The sequence below is a fragment of the Mustelus asterias genome, chromosome 21 (assembly GCF_964213995.1).
Source record: "Mustelus asterias chromosome 21, sMusAst1.hap1.1, whole genome shotgun sequence".
Lineage (NCBI taxonomy): Eukaryota > Metazoa > Chordata > Chondrichthyes > Carcharhiniformes > Triakidae > Mustelus > Mustelus asterias.
Window position 1 is genome coordinate 1,251,670 of NC_135821.1, and position 24,283 is coordinate 1,275,952.

The window sequence follows — 24,283 nt, forward strand, 5'->3', positions numbered from 1 at the left end:
GTGTGGGAGGAAAACCGGAGCGCCCGGAGGAAAACCCACGCAGACACGGGGAGAACATGCAGACACTGCACAGACAGTGACCCCAAGCCGGGAATCGAATCCGGGGTCCCTGGCGCTGTGAGGCAGCAGTGCGAACCACTGTGCCACCGTGTCACCCGACTCCATCCAATGACGTGCCAGTTTAATCTAACCCTTCCCGCTCTGGCTGTTCAAGGAGACGCTCCCCCCACCTCCCCCCCCCCCCCCCCCCCCCACCCCCCCAACCCCCCTCTGCTTTGCGTGTTTTCTCAACACCTCGTTTTCTGTCCGTGGCAGGTACATCTTTGAGGTGATTGGGCTAAAGAGGGTGCTGACCATCAAGAACTGTTCGCTGGCAGATGACGCGGAATACGAGTGTATCTGTGGTGACGATAAATGTAACGCGGACCTCTTCGTCAGGGGTGAGTGTGTGCCCTCACTGCGTTTCTCTAGCCTCCTGCCCCATCCCTGACTGTAACCCCCCTGCTCTCCATCACTCACAGCCTCATGAGAATCCTCCTACGTTAATCGCAGCAGCACTGGCCGCTATGTTCTCAGTGGGCACTGATCCTAAGCACAGGGATTCGCTCCCTGAAACTTAGGGCAGGATTTTATAGCCTCGCTCGTCCCCAAACCGTAAAATCCCGCCCGAGGTCAACGGACCTTCCCGTTGTCCGCCCCTCGCCCGCTCCCATTCCCGTAGCAGGCGGGACGATAAAGTTCCAGCCTTCATCTCTTTTTCTCTCTCTGTTCTGCTGCTTCATATTTCTCATGAGAAAAGTTTGAGGTATAAGGAGAGGCTGGATAGACTGGGACTTTTTTCTCTGGAGCGTAGGAGGCTGAGGGGTGACCTTATAGAGGTCTATAAAATAATGAGGGGCACAGATCAGCTAGATAGTCAATATCTTTTCCCAAAGGTAGGGGAGTCTAAAACTAGAGGGCATAGGTTTAAGGTGAGAGGGGAGAGATACAAAAGGGTCCAGAGGGGGAATTCTTTCACACCGAGGGTGGTGAGTGACTGGAACAAGCTGCCAGAGGTAGTAGTAGAGGCGGGTACAATTTTGTCTTTTAAAAAGCGTTTAGACAGTTACATGGGTAAGATAGAGGGATATGGGCCAAATGCGGGCAATTGGGACTAGCTTAGTGGTCAAGAAAAAGGGCGGCATGGACAAGTTGGGCCGAAGGGCCTGTTTCCATGCTGGAAGCCTCTATGACTCGATAAGAAAAGGAAAAGAGGGATTTGGGGAACAGGTGGATTGGAGACCAGGGAGAGATCAGCCATGATCTGATTGAATGGCGGAGCAGGCTCGAGAGGCTGAATTTGCCTCCTTCTGCTCCTAATTCAAGATACGGTGGAGTGGGGATTAGCTATGTTGCTCTGACGGAGAGCTAGTCCAGACAAGGTGGGCTGAGTGGCCTCCCTCAATAATTTGCCCTGTCAATGGTTTAAAGTGTCCCTTCAACTGCCCTGTGAAATGGCCCTCACAAAGCCACTCAGTTCAAGGGCGACAAGGGATAGGCAATAGACGCTGGCCCAGCCAATGACGCCCAGATCCCATGATTGAAATTTAAAAAAGATCTCCCTCTGTGATCAGGCTTTTGGTCACCTGACCCAATGGGCGGGGCTTTACGGCGTTGCCCGTCCAGAAACTGTAAAATCCCACCCGAGGTCAACGGATCTTCCCATTCTCCGCCCCTTGCCCACTCCGATTCCCGTGGCGGGCGGGGCCTTAAAATTCTGGACAACATCTCTGCCGAATATTGCTCCGATCCTTTGAGGCTTTTGCTATGTTAAGAACAAAGAGCAAAGAAAATGACAGCACAGGAACAGGCCCTGCGGCCCTCCAAGCCCGCACCGACCATGCTGCCCGACTGAACTAAAACCCCCGACCCTTCCTGGGACCATATCCCTTGATTCCCATCCTATTCATGTATTTTTCCAGACGCCCCTTAAAAGTCACTATCGTATCTGCTTCCACTACCTCCCCCGGCAGCGAGATCCAGGCACCCACCACCCTCTGTGTAAAAAGACTTGCCTCGTACATCTCCTTTAAACCTCGCCCCAGCACGGTGGCACAGTGGTTAGCACTGGTGCCTCACAGCAAGAAGTTTAACAACACCAGGTTAAAGTCCAACAGGTTTATTTGGTAGCAAAAGCCACACAAGCTTTCGGAGCTCCAAGCCCCTTCTTCATGTGAGTGGGAATTCTGTTCACAAACAGAGCATATAAAGACACAGACTCAATTTACATGAATAATGGTTGGAATGCGAATACTTACAACTAATCAAGTCTCAATCGCCTCACAGCGCCAGGGACCCAGGTTCGACTCCCGGCTCGGGTCACTGTCTGTGTGGCGCTTAAACCTATTACCCCCTAGTAATTGACTCTTCCACCCTGGGAAAAAGCTTCTGACTATCCACTCTGGGGAGGCGATGGCCTAGTGGTATTATCCAGAAACTCAGCTAACGTTCCGGGGGACCCGGGTTCGAATCCCGCCACGGCAGATGGTGGAATTTGATTTCAATTAAAAAAAATCTGGAATTAAGAATCTACTGATGACCATGAAACCATTGTCGGAAAAAACCCATCTGGGTCACTAATGTCCTTTAGGGAAGGAAATCTACTGTCCTTACCCGGTCTGGCCTACATGTGACTCCAGAGCCACAGCAATGTGGTTGACTCCCAACTACCCTCTGAGGGCAACTAGGGATGGGCAATAAATGCTGGCCCAGCCAGCGACGCCCATGTCCCACGAATTAATTTAAAACAAAACTCTGTCCATTCCCCTCAAAGACAAATCCAACTCCCTCCCCATCTCCCAGTGCAAGTGCTCAGGAAAACCTCTTTACCCCCTCCCCTCCCCACTGTCAATGTTAAACTGTCCCTTCCTTTCCCCAGAACCCCCTGTGACCATCACCGTACCCCTAGATGACCAACACGTATTTGTGGATGACCGGGTTGAGTTCGATTGCGAGGTCTCAGAGGAAGGAGCAGTTGCGGTCTGGTGAGAACATTTTTTTAAAGTTTATTTAGTAGTGTCACAAGTAAGGCTTACATTAACACTGCAATGAAGTTACTGTGAAATTCCCCTAGTCGCCACACTCCGGCGCCTGTTCGGGTCAACGCACCCTAACCAGCACGTCTTTCGGACTGTGGGAGGAAACCGGAGCACCCGGAGGAAACCCACGCAGACACGGGGAGAACGTGCAAACTCCGCACAGACAGTGACCCAAGCCGGGAATCGAATCCAGGCCCCTGGCGCTGTGAGGCAGCAGTGCTAACCACTGTGTCACTGTGCCGCCCGGTGCCTGTTCGGGTACACTGAGGGAGAATTCAGCATGGCCAATCACCTAACCAGCACATCTTTCAGACTGTAAGAGGAAACTGGTGCACCCGGAGGAAACCCATGCAGACACGGGGAGAACGTGCAGGCTGCACACAGACAGTGACCTGAGCCGGGAGTCGAACCCGGGTCCCTGGCGCTGTGAGGCACCAGTGCTAACCACTGTGCCACCGTGCCGCCCATATCTTTGTCTTCTCCCCTTCCTCCAGAGAGGCTAAGGTGCCAGGGTACATGGCCCTGCTCAAGTGCATAGAACATAGAACAGTACAGCACAGAACAGGCCCTTCGATGTTGTGCCGAGCTTTATCTGAAACCAAGATCAAGCTATCCCACTCCCTATCATCCTGGTGTGCTCCATGTGCCTATCCAATAACCGCTTAAATGTTCCTAAAGTGTCTGACTCCACTATCACTGCAGGCAGTCCATTCCACACCCCAACCACACTCTGCGTAAAGAACCTACCTCTCATATCCTTCCTATACCTCCCACCACAAACCCTATAGTTATGCCCCCTTGTAATAGCTCCATCCACCCGAGGAAATAGTCTCTGAACGTTCACTCTATCTATCCCCTTCATCATTTTATAAACCTCTATTAAGTCTCCCCTCAGCCTCCTCCACTCCAGAGAGAACAGCTCCCTCAACCTTTCCTCATAAGACCTACCCTCCAAACCAGGCAGCATCCTGGTAAATCTCCTCTGCACTCTTTCCAGCGCTTCCACATCCTTCTTATAGTGAGGTGACCAGAACTGCACACAATATTCTAAATGTGGTCTCACCAAGGTCCTGTACAGTTGCAGCATAACCCCACGGCTCTTAAACTCCAACCCCCTGTTAATAAAAGCTAACACACTATAGGCCTTCTTCACAGCTCTATCCACTTGAGTGGCAACCTTTAGAGATCTGTGGATATGGACCCCAAGATCTCTCTGTTCCTCCACAGTCTTCAGAACCCTGCCTTTGACCCTGTAATCCACATTTAAATTAGTCCTACCAAAATGAATCACCTCACATTTATCAGGGTTAAACTCCATTTGCCATTTTTCAGCCCAGCTTTGCATCCTATCTATGTCTCTTTGCAGCCTACAACAGCCCTCCACCTCATCCACTACTCCACCAATCTTGGTGCATCATCATCACTGAACCCCCACTATTGACATCCTAGAACCATAGAATACCGACAGTGCAGAAGAAGCCAGTCGACCCATTGAATTTGCACCAACCCACCGACAGAACATCTTTCCCAGGCCCATCCCACCCTAACTCCATTCATCCCATAGAACCATAGAACCATAGAAAATTACAGCTCAGAAACAGGCCTTTTGGCCCTTCTTGTCTGTGCCGAACCATTTTTTGCCTAGTCCCACTGACCTGCACTTGGACCATATCCCTCCATACCCCTCTCATCCATGAACCCGTCCAAGTTTTTCTTAAATGTTAAAAGTGACCCCGCATTTACCACTTTATCCGGCAGCTCATTCCACACTCCCACCACTCTCTGCGTGAAGAAGCCCCCCCTAATATTCCCTTTAAACTTTTCTCCTTTCACCCTTAACCCATGCCCTCTGGTTTTTTTCTCCCCTAGCCTCAGCGGAAAAAGCCTGCTTGCATTCACTCTATCTATACCCATCAAAATCTTATACACCTCTATCAAATCTCCCCTCAATCTTCTACGCTCCAGGGAATAAAGTCCCAACCTATTCAATCTCTCTCTGTAACTCAGCTTCTCAAGTCCCGGCAACATCCTTATCCTCTCCCCATCCAGAAGCTACACCCGAGAGGGGAGGAATCCCCGCTCTTAAACACAGAATTCAACGAGTGTCTCCTGTTCTCAACTCATTCTGAAGCATGGCCTGGTTTACTCTTAAAGGGACCTTTACTTCCAACATTGTCACTGCAGAGGGGGCGGAATACGAGGAAGAGTATTTTTACATCATGGAATCCCTACAGTGCAGAAGGAGGCTGTTCGACCCATCGAGTCTGCACCGACTCTCCGAATGAGCATCTTATCCAGGCCCACACCACTGCCCTATCACCTTAACCCCACATATTTACTTGTCTAATCCCCCTAACCCACACTTCTCTGGATACTAAGGGGCATTTTAGCATGGCCAATACACCTAACCTATGCATCTTTGGACACCAAGGGGCAATTTAGCATGGCCAATCCACCTAACCTACGCATCTTTGGACACCAAGGGGCAATTTAGCATGGCCAATCCACCTAACTTACACATCTTTGGACAGTAAGGGGCAATTTAGCATGGCCAATCCACCTAACCTGCACATCTTTGGATACTAAGGGGCAATTTAGAATGGCCAATCCATCTAACCTACACATCTTTGCACACTAAGGGACAATTTAGCATGGCCATTCCACCTAACCTGCACATCTGTGGATACTAAGGGGCAATTTAGCACGGCCAATCCACCTAACCTGCACATCTTTGGATACTAAGGAGCAATTTAGCATGGCCAATCCACCTAACTTACACATCTTTGGACACTAAGGGACAATTTAGCATGGCCAATCCACCTAACTTACACATCTTTGGACACTAAGGGGCAATTTAGCATGGCCAATCCGCCTAACTTACACATCTTTGGACACTAAGGAGCAATTTAGCATGGCCAATCCACCTAACTTACACATCTTTGGACACTAAGGGGCAATTTAGCATGGCCAATCCACCTAACCTGCACATCTGTGGATACTAAGGGGCAATTTAGCACGGCCAATCCACCTAACCTGCACATCTTTGGATACTAAGGAGCAATTTAGCATGGCCAATCCACCTAACTTACACATCTTTGGACACTAAGGGACAATTTAGCATGGCCAATCCACCTAACTTACACATCTTTGGACACTAAGGAGCAATTTAGCATGGCCAATCCACCTAACCTGCACATCTTTGGATACTAAGAGGGAATTTAGCATGGCCAATCCACCTAACCTGCACATCTTTGGATACTAAGGAGCAATTTAGCATGGCCAATCCACCTAACCTGCGCATCTTTGGATACTAAGGAGCAATTTAGCATGGCCAATCCACCTAACCTACGCATCTTTGGATACTAAGGGGCAATTTAACATGTCCAATCCACCTAACCTGCACATCTTTAGTCTGTGGGAGGAAACCGGAGCACCCGATGGAAACCCACCCAGATACGGGGAGAACGTGCAAACTCCACACAGACAGTGACCCAAGGCTGGGGTCCCTGGCGCTGTGAGGCAGCAGTGCTAACCACTCTGCCACCATGCCGCCCCGTGCATGATGAGTAACGGCCTGGGAGTTGGTGCAGACTCGAAGGGGCTGAAGGTCCTTTTCTACATTGCATGAGTTGGGCGATGGAAAATTGAAGGGAATAAGCCTGTAGGACTCTTGGGGGGCCAGGGTGCGGTGGGGGAACGTAGTGGAGGAATGGAACGTATTGGATAGCTCTACAGTTAGCCAGTATGGGGTTCAATGGGCCGAAAGGACTTTTTCCATGCCATAATGACCCAAGAACCCCGACTGCAACTGGCCCTTTGAACAAAGAACAAAGAAAGAGCAAAGTACAGCACAGGGACAGGCCCTTCGGCCCTCCAAGCCTGTACCGACCATGCTGCCCGACTTAACTAAAACCCCCTACGCTTCCGGGGACCGTATCCCTCTATTCCCATCTCATTCATGTACTTGTCAAGACGCCCCTTAAAAGTCACTACCGTACCCGCTTCCACTACCTCCACCGGCAACGGGTTCCAGGCACCCACCACTCTCTGTGTAAAAAATCTGCCTCGTACATCTCTTTTAAAACTTGCCCCTCGCACCTTAAACCTGTGCCCCCTAGTAACTGACTCTTCCACCCTGGGAAATAGCTTCTGACTATCCACTCTGTCCATGCCTCTCATAATCTTGTAGATTTCTATCAGGTCTCCCCTCAACCTCCGTCGCTCCAGTGGGAACAAACCAAGTTTCTCCAACCTCTCCTCATAGCTAATGCCCTCCATACCAGGCAACATCCTGGTAAATCTTTTCTGTACCCTCTCCAAAGCCTCCACATCCTTCTGGTAGTGTGGCGACCAGAATTGAACACTATATTCCAAGTGCGGCCTCACTAAGGTTCTATAAAGCGTCAACATGACTTGCCAATTTTTAAACTCAATACCCCGGCCGATGAAGTCAAGCATGCCGTATGCCTTCTTGACTACCTTCTCCACCTGCATTGCCATTTTCAGTGACCTGTGTGCCTGTACACCCAGATCCCTTTGCCTATCAATACTCTTAAGGGTTCTGCCATTTACTGTATATTTCCTATCTGTATTAGATCTTCCAAAATGCATTACCTCACATTTGTCCAGATTAAACTCCATCTGCCATCTCTCCGCCCAAGTCTCCAACTGATCTATATCCTGCTGTATTCTCTGATGGTCCTCATCGCTATCCGCAAATCCACCAACCTTTGTGTCGTCCGCAAACTTACACATCAACCCAGTTACATTTTCCTCCAAATCATTTATATATATTACAAACAGCAAAGGTCCCAGCACTGATCCCTGAGGAACACCACTTGTCACAGCCCTCCATTCAGAAACGCACCTTTCCACTGCTACCCTCTGTCTTCTTTGACCGAGCCAGTTTTGTATCCACCTTGCCAGCTCACCTCTGATCCCATGCGACTTCACCTTCTGCACCAGTCTGCCGTGAGGGACCTTGTCAAAGGCCTTACTAAAGTCCATGTAGACAACATCCACTGCCCTACCCTCATTAATCACCTTCGTCACTTCCTCGAAAAGCTCGATCAAGTTCCTGAGACGCGACCTCCCCTTCACAAAACCATGTTGCCTCTCACTAATACGTCCACTTATTTCCAAGTGGGAATAAATCCTGTCTCGAAGAATCCTCTCCAATAATTTCCTCTCCAATAATTTCCCCACCACTGATGTAAGGCTCACCGGCCTGTAATTACCTGGATTATTCTTGCTACCCTTCTTAAACAAAGGAACAACATTGGCTATTCTCTAATCCTCTGAGACCTCCCCTGTAGCCAGTGAGGATACAAAGATTTGATGTGGGATAACATCCCAAGGCTCTCCGTAGCTGTGTGAACTCTGAGGTTTGTTGCTTCAGTTGCTCAGAGATCAGATGGGTTTTGAGGAGCAGGGAGGGGGTGATGGAGAGTTTTCGGGAGGGGGGCAGAATCAGGCGCTTCAGGGAAATGGTATGTGCCTCGCAACGAGCGAGGAAGGAGGGGGGCAGGGAATGGGTTACAATACTCTGACCTCTGACCTCTGCCTTCCTTCCTGCCATTTTAGGTCCAAGGATGGGGTGGAGTTGACTCGAGAGGACTCCTTGAAGTATCGCTTTAAGAAGAGCGGGAAGAAGCAGATTTTGATCATTAACGATGCCACCAAGGCGGACAGTGGGCGTTACAAAATCATGACAAATGGTGGAGAATCAGAAGCGGATTTGATTGTGGAAGGTACGTCAGCTAACAGAGACCTTCCATGTGGATAAGTCATTCATTTTAGTCAGAAGAACTTGGAGGCAGTTTTAGATCAATTGAAAATGTGACACCGCTGTTTGAAAAAGGAGGTAGACAAAAGGCAGGTAATTATAGGCCGGTTAGCTCAACTTCTGTAGTGGGGAAAATGCTTGAATATATCATCGAAGAAGAAATAGCGAGACATCTGGATATAAATTGTCCCATTGGTAAGACGTAGCATAAGTTCATAAAGGGCAGGTCATGTTTGACTAATTTGGTGGAATTCTTTGAGAACATTACATGTGCAGTGGACAATGGGGAACCTGTGGATGTGGTGTATCTGGATTTCCAGAAGACATTTGACAAGGTGCCGCACCAAAGACTGCTACATAAGATAAAGGTGCACGGTGTTACGGTTAATGTATTAGCATGGATAGAGGATTGGTTAACTAACAGAAAGCAAAGAGTGGGGGTAAATGGGTGTTTTTCTGGTTGGCGATCAGTGACTAGTGGTGTGCCTCGGATCAGTGTTGGGACCGCAATTGTTTATGATTTACAAAGATGATTTGGAGTTGGGGACCAAATGTAGTGTGTCAAAATTCGCAGATGACGCTAAGATGGGTGGCAGAGCAAAGTGTGCAGAGGACGCTGAAAGTCTGCAAAGGGATATAGATAGTCTAAGTGAGTGGGCGAGGGTCTGGCAGATGGAGTACAATGTTGGTAAATGTGAGGTCATCCATTTTGGTAGGAATAACACCAAAATGGACTATTATTTAATTGATAAAAAATTGCAACATGCTTCTGTGCAGCGGGACCTGGGTGTCCTTGTGCAGGAATCTCAAGGAGTTGGTTTGCAGGTGCAGCCGGTAATTAAGAAGGTAAATGGAATTTTATCCTTCTTTGCTAGAGGGATGGAGTTTAAAAACAGTGAGATTATGTTGCAGCTGTATAAGGTGCTGGTGAGGCCACACCTGGAGTACTGTGTACAGTTTTGGTCTCCTTACTTGAGAAAAGATATACTGGCACTGGAGGGGGTGCAGAGGAGATTCACTAGGTTGACTCCGGAGTTGAGAGGGTTGGCTTATGAGGAGAGACTGAGTAGACTGGGGCTATACTCATTGGAATTCGGAAGAATGAAGGGAGATCTTATAGAAACATATAAGATTATGAAGAGAATAGATAAGATAGAAGCAGGGAAGTTGTTTCCACTGGTGGGTGAAACTAGAATTAAGGGGCATGGCCTCAAAATAAGGGGAAGCAAATTTAGGACTGAGTTGAGGAGGGACTTCTTCACTCAAAGGGTTGTGAATCTGTGGAATTCCCTGCCCAGTGAAGCAGTTGAGGCTACCTCATTGAATGTTTTTAAGGCAAGGATAGATACATTTTTGAACAGTAAAGACATTCAGGGTTATAGTGAGCGGGCGGGTAAGTGGAGCTGAGTCCACAAAAAGATCAGCCATGGTCTTATTGAATGGCGGAGCAGGCTCGAGGGGCCAGATGGCCTACTCCTGCTCCTAGTTCTTATGTTCTTATGAAATGATTTATTATTCTCACATGTAAGTTTTAAGTTTATTTATTAGTCACAAGTAGGCTTACAGTAACACTGCAATGAAGTTACTGTGAAAATCCCCCAGTCGCCACACTCCGGTGCCTGTTCGGGTACACTGAGGGAGAATTTAGCACGGCCAATGCACCCTGACCAGCACGTCTTTCAGACTGTGGGAGGAAACCGGAGCACCCGGAGGAAACCCACGGGGAGAACGTGCAGACTCCGCATAGACAGTGACCCAAGCCGGGAATCGAACCCGAGTCCCTGGCGCTGTGAGGCAGCAGCGCTAACCCACTGTGCTCCCACCCAGGATTCCAGCCCTTTAACTCCCTCACAGGTAGCTGCAGCTATGGTTAGCACGCTGGCCTCTGAGTCACAAGATGGTGGGGTCATAGTGCCACCCCTGGACCTGGGCACAAAAATTGAAATCGCTGGACCCACCTGCCGCCAGTGCAGCACTGAGGGTGTGCCGCAACATTGATGGTGCCACCTTTCAGATGAGATGTTAAACTGAAGACCCCTTGCCCCTCTTGCCACTATTTCAAGGATGGCTGGGGGGGCGAGGTGGGGCGGGCTACTCCCCAGTCCAGTAATTTGCACCTCATTCATCATCACAAGAACAAACAGTCTAGGTCAGGATCACGATGCCTGTTTGTGGGATCTTGCTGTGCACAAATCGGCTGCCGCCTTTCCCACATTGCAGCGGTGACCGCACCACAAATGTCCTTCAATTTTTGGAACGTGCTTCAATTTTTCCTTTATGGGATTGGCACGGTGGTTAGCACTGCTGCCTCAGAGCGCCAGGGACCTGATTTTGATTCCCGGCTTGGGTCCCGCAGTTCTTCCCGCAGTCCGAAAGGCGTGCTGGTTAGGTGCATTGGCCGTGCCAAATTCTCCCTCGGTGTACCCCAACAGGCGCATGGCAGCACAGTGGTTAGCACTGCTGCCTCACAGCGCCAAGGACCCGGGTTCGATTCCCGGCTTGGGTCACTGTCTGTGCGGAGTCTGCACGTTCTCCCCGTGTCTGCGTGGGTTTCCTCCGGGTGCTCCGGTTTCCTCCCACACTCCAAAAGAGGTGCTGGTTAGGGTGCATTGGCCGTGCTAAATTCTCCCTCAGTGTTACCCGGAGTGTGCCGACTAGGGGATTCTCAGAGTAACTTCATTGCAGTGTTAATGTAAGCCTTACTTCTGACTAATAAATAAACTTTACTTTCTTTCACTGTGTTATTCCTGTTATTATTGACCGCAGTGAGAATGGAGGTTGAACCGGGCTCAGTTGTGAGGTTCGACGTAGCTGAAATAAATGGCATTGCTGTTCGTTTTATCGAGACCTAGCTGTCTCAGTCAGACTGAGCTGTGTGTGTTTGTGTTTCAGATAAGGTCCTGCAGGTGCTGCAGAGCTTTGCAGACTTGACCCTCAAGGCCTCGGAGCAGGCAGTCTTCAGGTGTGAGGTGTCCGATGACAAAGTGTCCGGAAAGTGGCTGAAGAACGGGGTAGAAGTCATTCCCAGTAATCGCATCCACATCACCCACAACGGCAGGTAGGTTCTTACAGCCTTCCGGACTCAAATTCAGCAACAGTTCATTTATTTATTAGTGTCGCAAGTAAGGCTTACATTAACACCGCAATGAAGTTACTGTGAAAATCCCCCAGTCGCCACACTCCGGCGCCTGTTCATAGAAATCATAGAAACCCTACAGTACCGAAAGAGACCATTCGGCCCATCGAGTCAGGTCAATGTACCTAACCAGCACGTCTTTCAGAATGTGGGAGGAAACCCACGCAGACACGGGGAGAACGTGCAGACTCTACGCAGACAGTGATCCAAGCCAGGAATCGAACCCGGGTCCCTGGCGCTGTGAGGCAGCAGTGCTAACCCACTGTGCCACCGTGCCGCCCTCACTCCTCCACCTTCCCCCCAGTTTTAATATCTATCCAATTTTATTTCTTCCATTGATTCATTTTACCAACACCTTTTTCCAAAATCCCGTTTCCTACCTTTCTTTTTCCCTTACCACCGTTCCCTCCTCCCTCTGGCTCACTCAGGGCCACCCATCTGCTGATCAGATTATCCTTTGTCACATTGCTTTGTTCTGCCATTTGCACATTCTGATATCTTTTTGGTCACTTTTAGCACCCTTCTCAGCCATGATCACCACCATTCACATTCTCTTTGTCTTTGGGCGGCACGGTAGCACAGTGGTTAGCACTGCTGCTTCACAGCTCCAGGGACTTGGGTTCGAATCCCGGCTCGGGTCGCTGTCTGTGTGGAGTTTGCATATTCTCCCCGCGTCTGCGTGGGTTTCCTCCGGGTGCTTAGGTTTCCTCCCACAGTCCAAAGATGTGCGGGCTTGGTTGATTGGCCATTCTAAATTGCCCCTTAGTGTCCCGGGATGCATAGGTTAGAGGGGTTAGTGGGTAAATATGTAGGGATATGTGGATAGGGCCTGGGTGGGATTGTGGTTGGTGCGGACTCGATGGGCCGAATGGCCTCTTTCTGCACTGTAGGATTCTATAATTCTTATCCATAACATTTTTGTCACTCTCTCCCTCGCCTCCACCTTGGCCCTCTAACCAGCCCCAACTGCTCCCCCACACCCCCCCCCAACAATAGTATAACTCCCATCCTATTTCCAGTTCTCTTCACCTCTTATGCAGAGTCATCCAGATTCGAAACGTTGGCTCTATTCTCTCTCCACAGATGCTGCCAGACCCGCTGAGATTTTCCAGCATTTTGTCTTTCTGTTTCATCCGCGGGATTTTGTTTTAATGAGCGATGGTGAAGCTTATTTTGAAAATGAGCATTCTACTTGATAATGGCAGTGGCCTTGTCACTGGCATGCATTGTTATTATTGGGGAGCCGATGGCCTAGTTGTATTACCGCTAGACTATTAATCCAGAAACTCAGCTAATGATCTGGGGACCCGGGTTCGAATCCCGCCACGGCAGATGGTGGAGTTTGAATTCAATGGAAAAAAAATCTGGAATTAAGAATTTACCGATGACCACGGAACAAAGAACAAAGAACAAAGAGCAGTACAGCACAGGAAACAGGCCCTTCGGCCCCCCAAGCCTGTGCCGCTCCTTGGTCCAACTAGACCAATCGTTTGTATCCCTCCATTCCCAGGCTGCTCATATGACTATCCAGGTAAGTCTTAAACGATGTCAGCGTGCCTGCCTCCACCACCCTACTTGGCAGCGCATTCCAGGCCCCCACCACCCTCTGTGTAAAAAACGTCCGTCTGATATCTGAGTTACACTTTGCCCCTCTCACCTTGAGCCCGTGACCCCTCATGATCGTCACCTCCGACCTGGGAAAAAGCTTCCCACTGTTCACCCTACCTATACCCTTCATAATCTTAGAACATAGAACATAGAACATAGAACAGTACAGCACAGAACAGGCCCTTCGGCCCACAATGTTGTGCCGAGCTTTATCTGAAACCAAGATCAAGCTATCCCACTCCCTATCATCCTGGTGTGCTCCATGTGCCTATCCAATAACTGCTTAAATGTTCCTAAAGTGTCTGACTCCACTATCACTGCAGGCAGTCCATTCCACACCCCAACCACTCTCTGCGTAAAGAACCTACCTCTGATATCCTTCCTATACCTCCCACCACAAACCCTATAGTTATGCCCCCTTGTAATAGCTCCATCCACCCGAGGAAATAGTCTCTGAATGTTCACTCTATCTATCCCCTTCATCATTTTATAAACCTCTATTAAGTCTCCCCTCAGCCTCCTCCGCTCCAGAGAGAACAGCCCTAGCTCCCTCAACCTTTCCTCATAAGACCTACCCTCCAAACCAGGCAGCATCCTGGTAAATCTCCTCTGCACTCTTTCCAGCGCTTCCACATCCTTCTTATAGTGAGGTGACCAGAACTGCACACAATATTCCAAATGTGGTCTCACCAAGGTCCTGTACAGTTGCAGCATAACCCCACGGCTCTTAAACTCCAACCCCCTGTGAATAAAAGCTAACACACTATAGGCCTTCTTCACAGCTCTCTCCACTTGAGTGGCAACCTTTAGAGATCTGTGGATATGGACCCCAAGATCTCTCTGTTCCTCCACAGTCTTCAGAACCCTACCTTTGACCCTGTAATCCACATTTAAATTAGTCCTACCAAAATGAATCACCTCACATTTATCAGGATTAAACTCCATTTGCCATTTTTCAGCCCAGCTTTGCATCCTATCTATGTCTCTTTGCAGCCTACAACAGCCCTCCACCTCATCCACTACTCCACCAATCTTGGTGTCATCAGCAAATTTACTGATCCACCCTTCAGCCCCCTCTAAGTCATTAATAAAAATCACAAAGAGCAGAGGACCAAGCACTGATCCCTGCGGCACTCCGCTAGCAACCTGCCTCCAATCCGAAAATTTTCCATCCACCACCACCCTCTGTCTTCGATCAGACAGCCAGTTACCTATCCATTCGGCCAACTTTCCCTCTATCCCACACCTCCTCACTTTCATCATAAGCCGACTATGGGGGACCTTATCAAACGCCTTACCAAAATCCATGTATATGACATCAACTGCCCTAACTTCATCAACACACTTAGTTACCTCCTCAAAAAATTCTATCAAATTTGTGAGGCACGACTTGCCCTTCACGAATCCGTGCTGACTATTCCGGATTAATCCGCATCTTTCTAAATGGTCGTAAATCCCATCTCTAAGGACCTTTTCCATCAATTTACCAACCACCGAAGTAAGACTAACCGGTCTATAATTACCAGGGTCATTTCTATTCCCTTTCTTAAACAGAGGAACAACATTCGCCATTCTCCAGTCCTCTGGCACCATCCCCGTGGACAGCGAGGACCCAAAGATCAAAGCCAAAGGCTCTGCAATCTCATCCCTTGCCTCCCAAAGAATCCTAGGATAAATTTCATCAGGCCCAGGGGACTTATCGACCTTCAGTTTATTCAAAACTGCCAGGACATCCTCCCTCCAAACATCTATTTCCTCCAGCCTATTAGCCTGTAACACCTTCTCTTCCTCAAAAACATGGTCCCTCTCCTTGGTGAACACTGAAGAAAGTATTCATTCATCACCTCGCCTATCTCTACTGACTCCATACACAAGTTCCCACTACTGTCCTTGACCGGCCCTAACCTCACTCTTGTACACCTCTATTAGATCTCCCCTCATTCTCCGTCTTTCCAGGGAGAACAACCCCAGTTTACCCCAGGAACCATTGTCGATTGTTGGAAAAACACATCTGGTTCTGGTATTATCGCTAGACTATTAATCTAGAAACTCAGCTGAGGATCCGGGTTCGAATCCCGCCACAGCAGATGGTGGAATTTGAATTCAATAAAAAATAATCTGGAATTAAGAATTTACTGATGACCCTGAAACCACTGTCGGAAAATCCCATCTGGTTCACTAATGTCCATTTAGGGAAGGAAATCTGTCGTCCTTACCCGGTCTGGCCTACATGTGACTCCAGAGCCACAGCAATGTGGTTGACTCTCAACTGCCCTTCAAGGGCAACTAGGGATGGGCAGTGACTGCTGGCACAGCCAGTGACACCCATGTCCCATGAATGAATGTGAAAAAAAATTGCTTTTCCATTGACCCTGCTGTGCTTGCTTATTGCCCCCAACCTTCCCCCCAACCCCCAACACCCTGCTCTCGTGATAACCATCTTGTGGACATTGGGTAATCCTTGTTCCTCTCCACAGGTTCCACAAACTTGTAATCGACAATGTCACTGCGGACGATGAAGCTGATTACACCTTCATTCCAGATGGTTACGCCCTCTCCCTCTCCGCCAAGCTCAACTTTTTAGGTATGAGGCCCTGATTCACCTCCAAGAGTTTCCATTGTATCCATTAAGGCACCGCGGCTGTGCGTATGGGATGCCTGCAGGGCAAGTGACGGGGTATATATGAGCTATAGGACGGTGAGTGGGTACAGCCAATAGGCACATTCATGTGAGTGAGTGTGCCCCACCTGTTCCAGCCACAGCGCTGCAGTGGCCGGAAGAGGCACTGCAGGGATCTTGCCTGGCGCCAAGCTCCTCGGAACTGGAGGCCAAAGAAAATGGCAGGGGGGGTCCCAGGGCGGGGAGAGTATGGAATGCTGGGGAGTTGCGAGAAGGGGCAAGCCAGGAATCAAACCCAGGTCCCTGGCACTTTGAGGCAGCAGTGCTAACCACTGTGCCACCGTGCTGCCCATATACAGGACCATGACTGGGGATACCCACAATTCCTACAGTGCCGAAGGAGGCCATTGTTGTGATGAAGGCTTTTTAAAAAAGATTTTGAAAATAATTAATGGTGTAGATGAAGAGATTTTTTATCTCCTGGTGGAGGAGTGTAGGGGAAAAATCAAGATCAGAGATCAACCAGGACAGAAGTGAGGAAACATTCCTCCACACAAAGAATAGTCAAAGTGTGGATCTAATGAATTCAATTAGTAATACTAATACTAATTGAGACGATGGCCATGTGGTATTATCGCTTGACTATTAATCCAGAAACTCAGCTCAAATTCTGGGAATCCGGATTCGAATCCCACCACAGCAGGTGGTGGAATTTGAATTCAATAAAAAAATATCTGGAATTAAGAATCTACTGATGACCCTGAAACCATTGTCGATTATCGGAAAAACCCATTTGGTTCACTAATGTCCCTTCAGGGAAGGAAATCTGCCATCCTTACCCGGTCTGGCCTACATGTGACTCCAGAGCCGCAGCAATGTGGTTGACTCTCAACTGCCCTCCAAGGGCAACCAGGGATGTGCAATAAATGCTGGCCCAGCCAGCGACGCCCATGTCCCACAAATGAATAAAGAAAACACGAAATCTGAGATCAATATGGTATCGCTGGCCAATGATATCAAGAAACATGGGGTCAAGGTGGGTGGATGAAGTTAAGATATGTATCATTGGATGGTAGAACAGGCTTGAGGGGCTGAATGGCCTCCTTCTGCTCCTGCGGTTATAATAACTCCAGGAGTCAGATGTGAAAGAACCGTGCTTTTATTACACAAATTAACAATAAGCAATAACCACAAGACTGTGGTGAACCCAAAGGTCCCGACCGGGACTTAAAGATTAATGGACCCTCTCAGGGTCTTGCTTTATACAGGGCTCGGTATACGAGATCCACCTGGTGGGCTAATTATCAATCCACAGGGAGCTCATAGTCAACAAGCCCAACTGGGAGGTCAATGAGTGATTCCCCATACAGATCACAAGGGTTACCACAGTGGTCCTACCCTAGGGTCATTGACAATCAACAAATGAGAGCAAAGCTTTAATGTTCTTTTTCAGTTGTCCAACTAACTTGCACTTTCTTCATCTTGTGTTTTCCAGAGATCAAAATCGTCTATGTCCCACGCCAAGGTGAGTCGTTCGCTGTTAAATGTTGTATTGGCGTCGTTCGATTGAAGTATTATGTATTTGCATCTTTAGAGCCATCAGCCATAGGGATTGCAGAACACAGTGGGACAGAGGGATCTGGGTGTCCCGGTACACAAAGGGCGAAATTTTCCTGTCCCGCCCACCCACAGGAGTCGTAGCGAGCGGGACACAGACCATGCAAAGGTCCGTTGACCTCAGGCGGATTTTCCGGTCTTGGGGAGAGGCCGGCCAGAAAATTCCACCCAAAAGTTGGTTAACCGCAACTGGTTAGGAAAGCAAATGAAATGTTGGCTTTACAAAAGGGAGTGGAATACAAAAACCCGGGAAGTTTTACTGCTGCTGTACAGGACCTTGGCGAGGCCACATCTGGAATACATGTGTACAGTTTTGATTTCCATACCCACAAAAATATATAATTGCATTCGAAGCCATTCAGAGAAGACTCATTTTGATGGGCCGAATGGCCTTTTCTGCGCTGTATGATTCTATTCATGGGATGAGGGGGGTTACCTTACAAAGAATGTTGGAACCAACTGGGCCGAAATCCATTGGGAGTTTAGAAAGAATGAGAGATGATCTTTTTGAAGCATTAGATCCTGAGGGGATTTGATAGAGTGGTTTCTGGGAGGATGTTTCCAATTGTGGGAGAGACTGGAACCAGGTGAGCCAGTTATAAATAAGAGGGGGGGGGGGGGTGGTATCTTTCCTTTTAGGACAGAGACGCGTAGAGATTTCTTTTGATTTGATTTGATTTATTGTTGTCACATCAAGAATGGCCTTGTGCTTAATTATAAATAGCTGTTTTCTTGATTTGATTTATTATTGTCATGTATATTAGTATACAGTGATAAGTATTGTTTCTTGCTCAATATACAGACAAAGCATACCGTTCATAGAGCACATAAGGGAGAAGGAAAGGAGAGGTGCAGAATATAGTGTTACAGTCATTTTGGTTAGATTTGATTTATTATTGTCACATGTATTAGTATACAGTGAAAAGTATTGTTTCTCGCGTGCTATACAGACAAAGCATACCGTTCATAGAGAAGGAAGGGAGAGAGCACAGAATGTTACAGTTATAGCTAGGGTGTAGAGGAGGCTTTAGAAGAGGAGAATGAGAGTAAAAGATAGAATTAGAAAGTATTCTGGGCACAACTCGCAAGAAGACGCCTCGCTCCGCCGCCATCTTGGATTTGGGAATTCCTTGGTGAGTCTGAGGAATCACCAGACTCACCAAAAAGCAGCGGAGACTGAGAATCTATTCAAGGCAGAGTTGGATAGATTTTGGATTTCTTGACAAGGGCGGAGAGGGTTATTGTGGCAGGGGGAGGGCTGGGAGAGGAGCTCCAGACAGGAAAGTGGAGTCAAGACCCTCATCAGATCAGCCATTAACTCACTGAATGCTGGATCAAGCTCAAAGCGTGCCTGTTCTTCAGTTCCACGTTCCTTTGTCTTGTTTACTGCTGGGACTCTATCCCGAGATGACTGTACAGTTTTAGTTGTGAACTTTAGCCCTTCTGAGTCCTGCCCTCTCATCGCCTGTCTCTAGTGCTCTCTGTTTCTGTCTCCCTCTCTTGTGTACATCTTTCCCATTTCTTTCTTTACTTGTCTTTCTTCCCCCCCCCCCCCCCCCCCCCCCCCCCACCCACCCCCCCCCCCCCCCCCCCCTACTCTTTGGGATACGGGCCTGAATTCTCCGGCCTTTCCAGCCCCGCCGCCACTGCAAGCGAGTACGGAGAATTTGGCATTCAGCTGAATCCTCGTTCACTGCAACGGTACTGGAGAATCCCGCCGGCGTGAAGGGCTGGAAAATTCTGCCCGTGATCTTTCTCTCTTCTCCTCTAACCGTTTATTTTTTTTGGCACTTAGAGCCTCCGAAAATTCACCTGGACTGCACAGGCAGTGTGGTTTCCCAGAATACCGTTGTTGTGATTGCGGGTAACAAGCTCCGACTGGACGTTGATGCCAGTGGTGAACCCCCTCCAACTGTCACCTGGTTAAAGGCGGATCAGGTAAACATCTCCCCCTGGATCGTTCCCATGGCAATTAAGTTGCTTTGATGTTCTTTATTATCCGTCTCATTCAGCATTCTCCAGACGCACTCCACCTGGTCCCCCAGACGCACTCCACCTGGTCCTCCATTGAACACCACCTGGCTCTCTTGACACCCACCCTCTGACCCTCCAGGTGGCAACCCCTGGCACTCCCATACTTCCACCTACAGGTCCTCCACACATCTACCTACTTGAACTTTAGACAAGCGCTCTCTGCCCTTCCAGATGGGCATTCACTGGCCCTCTGGACAGCCAATCTTCGACCCCCCCAGACAGGCACTCTTCTGACCCTCCAAAACAGGCACCCTCTGACCCTCCAGATGGACACCTCTGACCCTCCAGACGTGCGCCCTCTGACCCTCCAGACGTGCGCTCTCTGACCCTCCAGAAGGACACCCTCTGACCCTCCAGATGGACACCTCTGACCCTCCAGACGTGCGCCCTCTGACCCTCCAGACGTGCGCCCTCTGACCCTCCAGACGTGCGCCCTCTGACCCTCCAGACGTGCGCTCTCTGACCCTCCAGACGTGTGCTCTTTGGAGAGAGTGGAATCGGAGCGAGAACCCGTCTTTATTCGCTGTTTTCGTGCCTAGGAATTCACTGAGACGGAAGGCCGTCTGCGTGTTGAGACGAAGAACAACGTCAGCAGTCTGATAATAGAGGACGCGATTCGAGAAGATGAGGCAAAGTACAACATCGTGGTCCGTAACCCAGCCGGTGAAGACAAGGCTGTCATCAACCTCAAAGTTGTCGGTAGGTCTTGGCGGGGGGGCGGGGGGGCATGGATAATCGGCTGGAGGCAAGTGTGGCGATCAGGGGTGAGGGGTGAGCTGGGCCCAGGGGGAGGTCACCACTCATCCAAGTTTTGGAGAAATTCTTTTCTAAGTAGGAGATAGAGCGGTAAAACTATATTTCCGCTCCTGTCCTCACCCGAGTCTCACCTGGCGATATCTCATTCCTGAGACACCCTCAATGAATTTGTGTCTTCAACAAAATAAATCTCTGAACCTAATCCCATCTGTCCTTCCTCCTGTCTGCTCTGGGCTAGAATAGAATCAGAGAATCCCTGGGGCTATTCCAGACTGCACCGACTCTCTGACAGGGTACCTTACCCAGCCCCTCTCCCCCACCCTATCCCCATAACCCCACACAGTTACCATGGATATTCCATCTAACCTAGACATCTTTGGACACTAAGGGGCAATTTACCATGGTCAATTCATAGAATCCCTACAGTACAGAAGGAGGCCGTTTGGCCCATCGAGTCTGTACCGACCATAATCCCATCCAGCCCTATTCCCATAATGCCACACATTTACCCTGTTAATCCCCCTGACACTAGGGGCAATTTAGCATGGTCAATCCACCTAACCCGCACATCTTTGGACTGTGGGAGGAAACCGGAGCACCCGGAGGAAACCCACGCCAACGCGGGGAGAAGGTGCAGACTCCACACAGATAGTGACCCAAGCCGGGAATTGAACCCAGTCCCCTGGCGCCATGAGACAGCAAGGCTAACCACTGTGCCACCCCAATGTGGTGCTCGGTTGACTATTAAAAGCGCCCTGAAATCTAGGCCAACATCTAAGTGCGGTGCAGATCCAGTCTAGGGAAATCTCTGTTCACACGATGTGTTGCTTGAGCAACTGTTGGGAAACACTTTCCCCCGTCGGGTATCTGAGAACGCTGCTTTGAATCCAGAGCACCCTTCGCTTTGAATGTTTTGTCCAGTCTCGGTCATCCTTAACTCTACTTTGTATTCTGTCTACCTTTGTATTGGAGGAGCTATTGTGGTGTTGGTTAGTGTGTACAATAATGGCCAATGGCCCTTTGTGTTCCAGATGTCCCTGACCCACCTGAGAATGTCAAGATCATTGGCATTGGAGAGGACTGGTGCACAGCAGGGTGGGACATTCCCCCCTACGATGGTGGGCAGCCCGTTACAGGTATGTGTGTCTCCCAGATCATGCCTGCTGGGTGGTTGGTACTCACGTTGAAGATTTTTGTCATTTAATGGTGGCCGGAGAGGGGAGAGGCAGAAATGTAGAAAGAAGTGAAAGACAGTTCTCTCTGTCATAAATTGGGGTGTGGACCAGTTGGGTGAGGGCGTGGTGGAGGGGGGAGGGTGGGTGATGTGGGTGCCAGGGAGAGTGGGTGAGGGTGGTGGGTGAGGGAATAAGTTAAGGGTGGTGTGGAGGGTGGGGAGTTGGTTGGGCGGGTGGGATAGTGGGTGGGGAGTGGGTGGGTGAGGGGTGCAGGTGTGGGTGGGGTGGTGGGTTGTGGGTTGGACAGTTTGGTGGTGTGGGTTCAGTGGGGGGGGGTGGGGGTGTCGGTGGGTGGGTTGGGGGAGTGGGTGGGGGCTTGCGTGGGGTGGAGGAATGGGTGGGGAGTGGGAGAGTGGGTGGGGGTGTGTGTGGGGTTGGGTGAGTGGGTGGTGGGTGGGTGAAGTGGGGTAGGGTGGGATAGTGGGTGGGGGAGTGGGTGAGGGTGTTGGGTCTATAAAATGCAGTGAGCCATTCAACAGTCGGCGGGACTGGAAAGTCCTTCTGGTGGCCGGGCGGTCCAATACCATCCCTCCCCCATTCGTGGGAGGGGCCCCTGTGTCGTATATCACAAAGAAGGATTCCATTGGTTGACATGATGGGCTGAGAGAGGTGTTAATATTGTAATCTTCTCAGTGAAGTGTGCTATCTGGTTCTAAGCGAGTCAATTGTTACTAACTGGGGGAAAGGTTGGGGCATTATTCTAAAGTATTTGTAGAACCAGGTTTCCACCTTTGCGGAATCTGTGTTCTCCGAGTAAACCTATGCTCTGAGGAAAGGCTGGTCTATAGAAACATAGAATCTCTTATGGTACAGAAGGAAGCCATTCAGCCCATCAAGTCTGCAAAGACTCTCCGAAAGATCACCTTATCAAGGCACATCACCCTGCCCTATCCCCGTAACCCTTGGCCAATCCACCTAACCTACACATCTTTGGACACTAAGGGTCATTTTAGCATGGCCAATCCACCTAGCCTGCACATTTTTGGACATTAGGGGGCAATTTATCATAGCCAATCCACGTAACGGATACATCTTGGGACACTAAGGGACAATTTAGCATGGCCAATCCACCTAACCTACACATCTTCAGATTGTGGGAGGAAACCAGAGCACCCAATGGAAACCCACACAGACATAGGGAGAACTTGCAAACTCCACACAGTCACCCAAGGCTAGAATTGATACTGGGTCCCTGGCGCTGTGAGGCAGCAGTGCTAACCACTGTGTCACCGTGCTGCTCCTATCTTCTCCCCCCTTTGCTCAGTGGATGAGCAGTGAATTATAACAAGATAATTGCTACAATTACCCAATTGTTATTGGATGTAATGGTCCATTTGGTCGAGAGGCATTTCTCTGGTTTGTCTTCGAGGGAGGGTCTATATTTTGGGGAGGTAGAGTGGGGGGAGGTCCAGTGACCCGGGACGTGTGCTGCAGTCTCGATGGAACATTCTATTCTGTGCCTCCTCCTGCAGGTTACCAACTGGAGAGGAAGAAGAAGACTAGCATGAGGTGGATGAAGTTGAACTTTGAACCTCTCCCAGCCCTGACCTTCACCGCCAGTCGCATGATAGAGGGTTGCGCTTATGAGATGCGCGTGTACGCCGTGAACGGGATTGGCATGTCGCAGCCTAGCGCTTCTTCCAGGACTTTCATGCCACTTGGTGAGTAAAGGGCAGTAATGGGATCGGTAAAACACCACTGAGGGTGGCACTGTGCCAGCAAACTGAGAGGGAGCTTCAGTTTAGTGACGAACGGGGATTTGTCGCTCGATTGGGATTTTTAGGATGCTTCTCCCCTTCCATGGGTTAGAAACATAGAAACGAAAACTAGAAGCAGGAGGAGGCCATTCGGCCCTTCGAGCCTGCTCCGCCATTCATTCTGATCATGGCTGATCATCAAATTCAATATCCTGGTTCCCCCTTCCCTCCCATATCAAAGAACAAAGAAAATTACAGCACAGGAACAGGCCCTTCGGCCCTCCAAGCCTGCACCGACCATGCTGTCCGACTTAACTAAAACCCCCTTCCAGGGACCATATCCCTCTATTCCCATCTTATTCATGTACTTGTCAAGGCGCCCCTTAATAGTTACTACTGTATCCCCTTCCACTACCTCCCCCAACAACGAGTTCCAGGCACCCACTACTCTCTGTGTACAAAATCTGCCTCGTACACCTCCTTTAAACCTTGCTCCTTGCACCTTAAACCTGTGCCCCCCAGTAATTGAGTCTTCCACCCTGGGAAAAAGCTTCTGACTATCCACTCTGTCCAGGCCTCTCATAATCTTGTAGACTTCTATCAGGTCTCCCCTCAACCTCCCTTTGATCACTTTAGCCCCAAGAGCTATATCTAATTTCTTCTTGAAATCACACAACGTTTTGGCCTCAACTACTTTTTGTGGGAGTGAATTCCACAC

General features: G+C 49.4%; 1 protein-coding gene across 1 annotated transcript in view; it reads left to right on the top strand.

Annotated features, from left to right (window-relative positions):
* Nucleotides 1–24,283, top strand: part of mybpc2a (myosin binding protein Ca) — a 111,700-nt gene that overhangs the window by 54,910 nt on the left and 32,507 nt on the right. The window contains exons 17-22 of the mRNA XM_078237271.1: nt 16,084–16,190; nt 17,722–17,751; nt 19,639–19,781; nt 20,417–20,576; nt 21,665–21,769; nt 23,341–23,529. Of these exons, the coding sequence (XP_078093397.1) occupies nt 16,084–16,190; nt 17,722–17,751; nt 19,639–19,781; nt 20,417–20,576; nt 21,665–21,769; nt 23,341–23,529 (734 nt within the window). The remainder of the gene's footprint in view (nt 1–16,083; nt 16,191–17,721; nt 17,752–19,638; nt 19,782–20,416; nt 20,577–21,664; nt 21,770–23,340; nt 23,530–24,283) is intronic.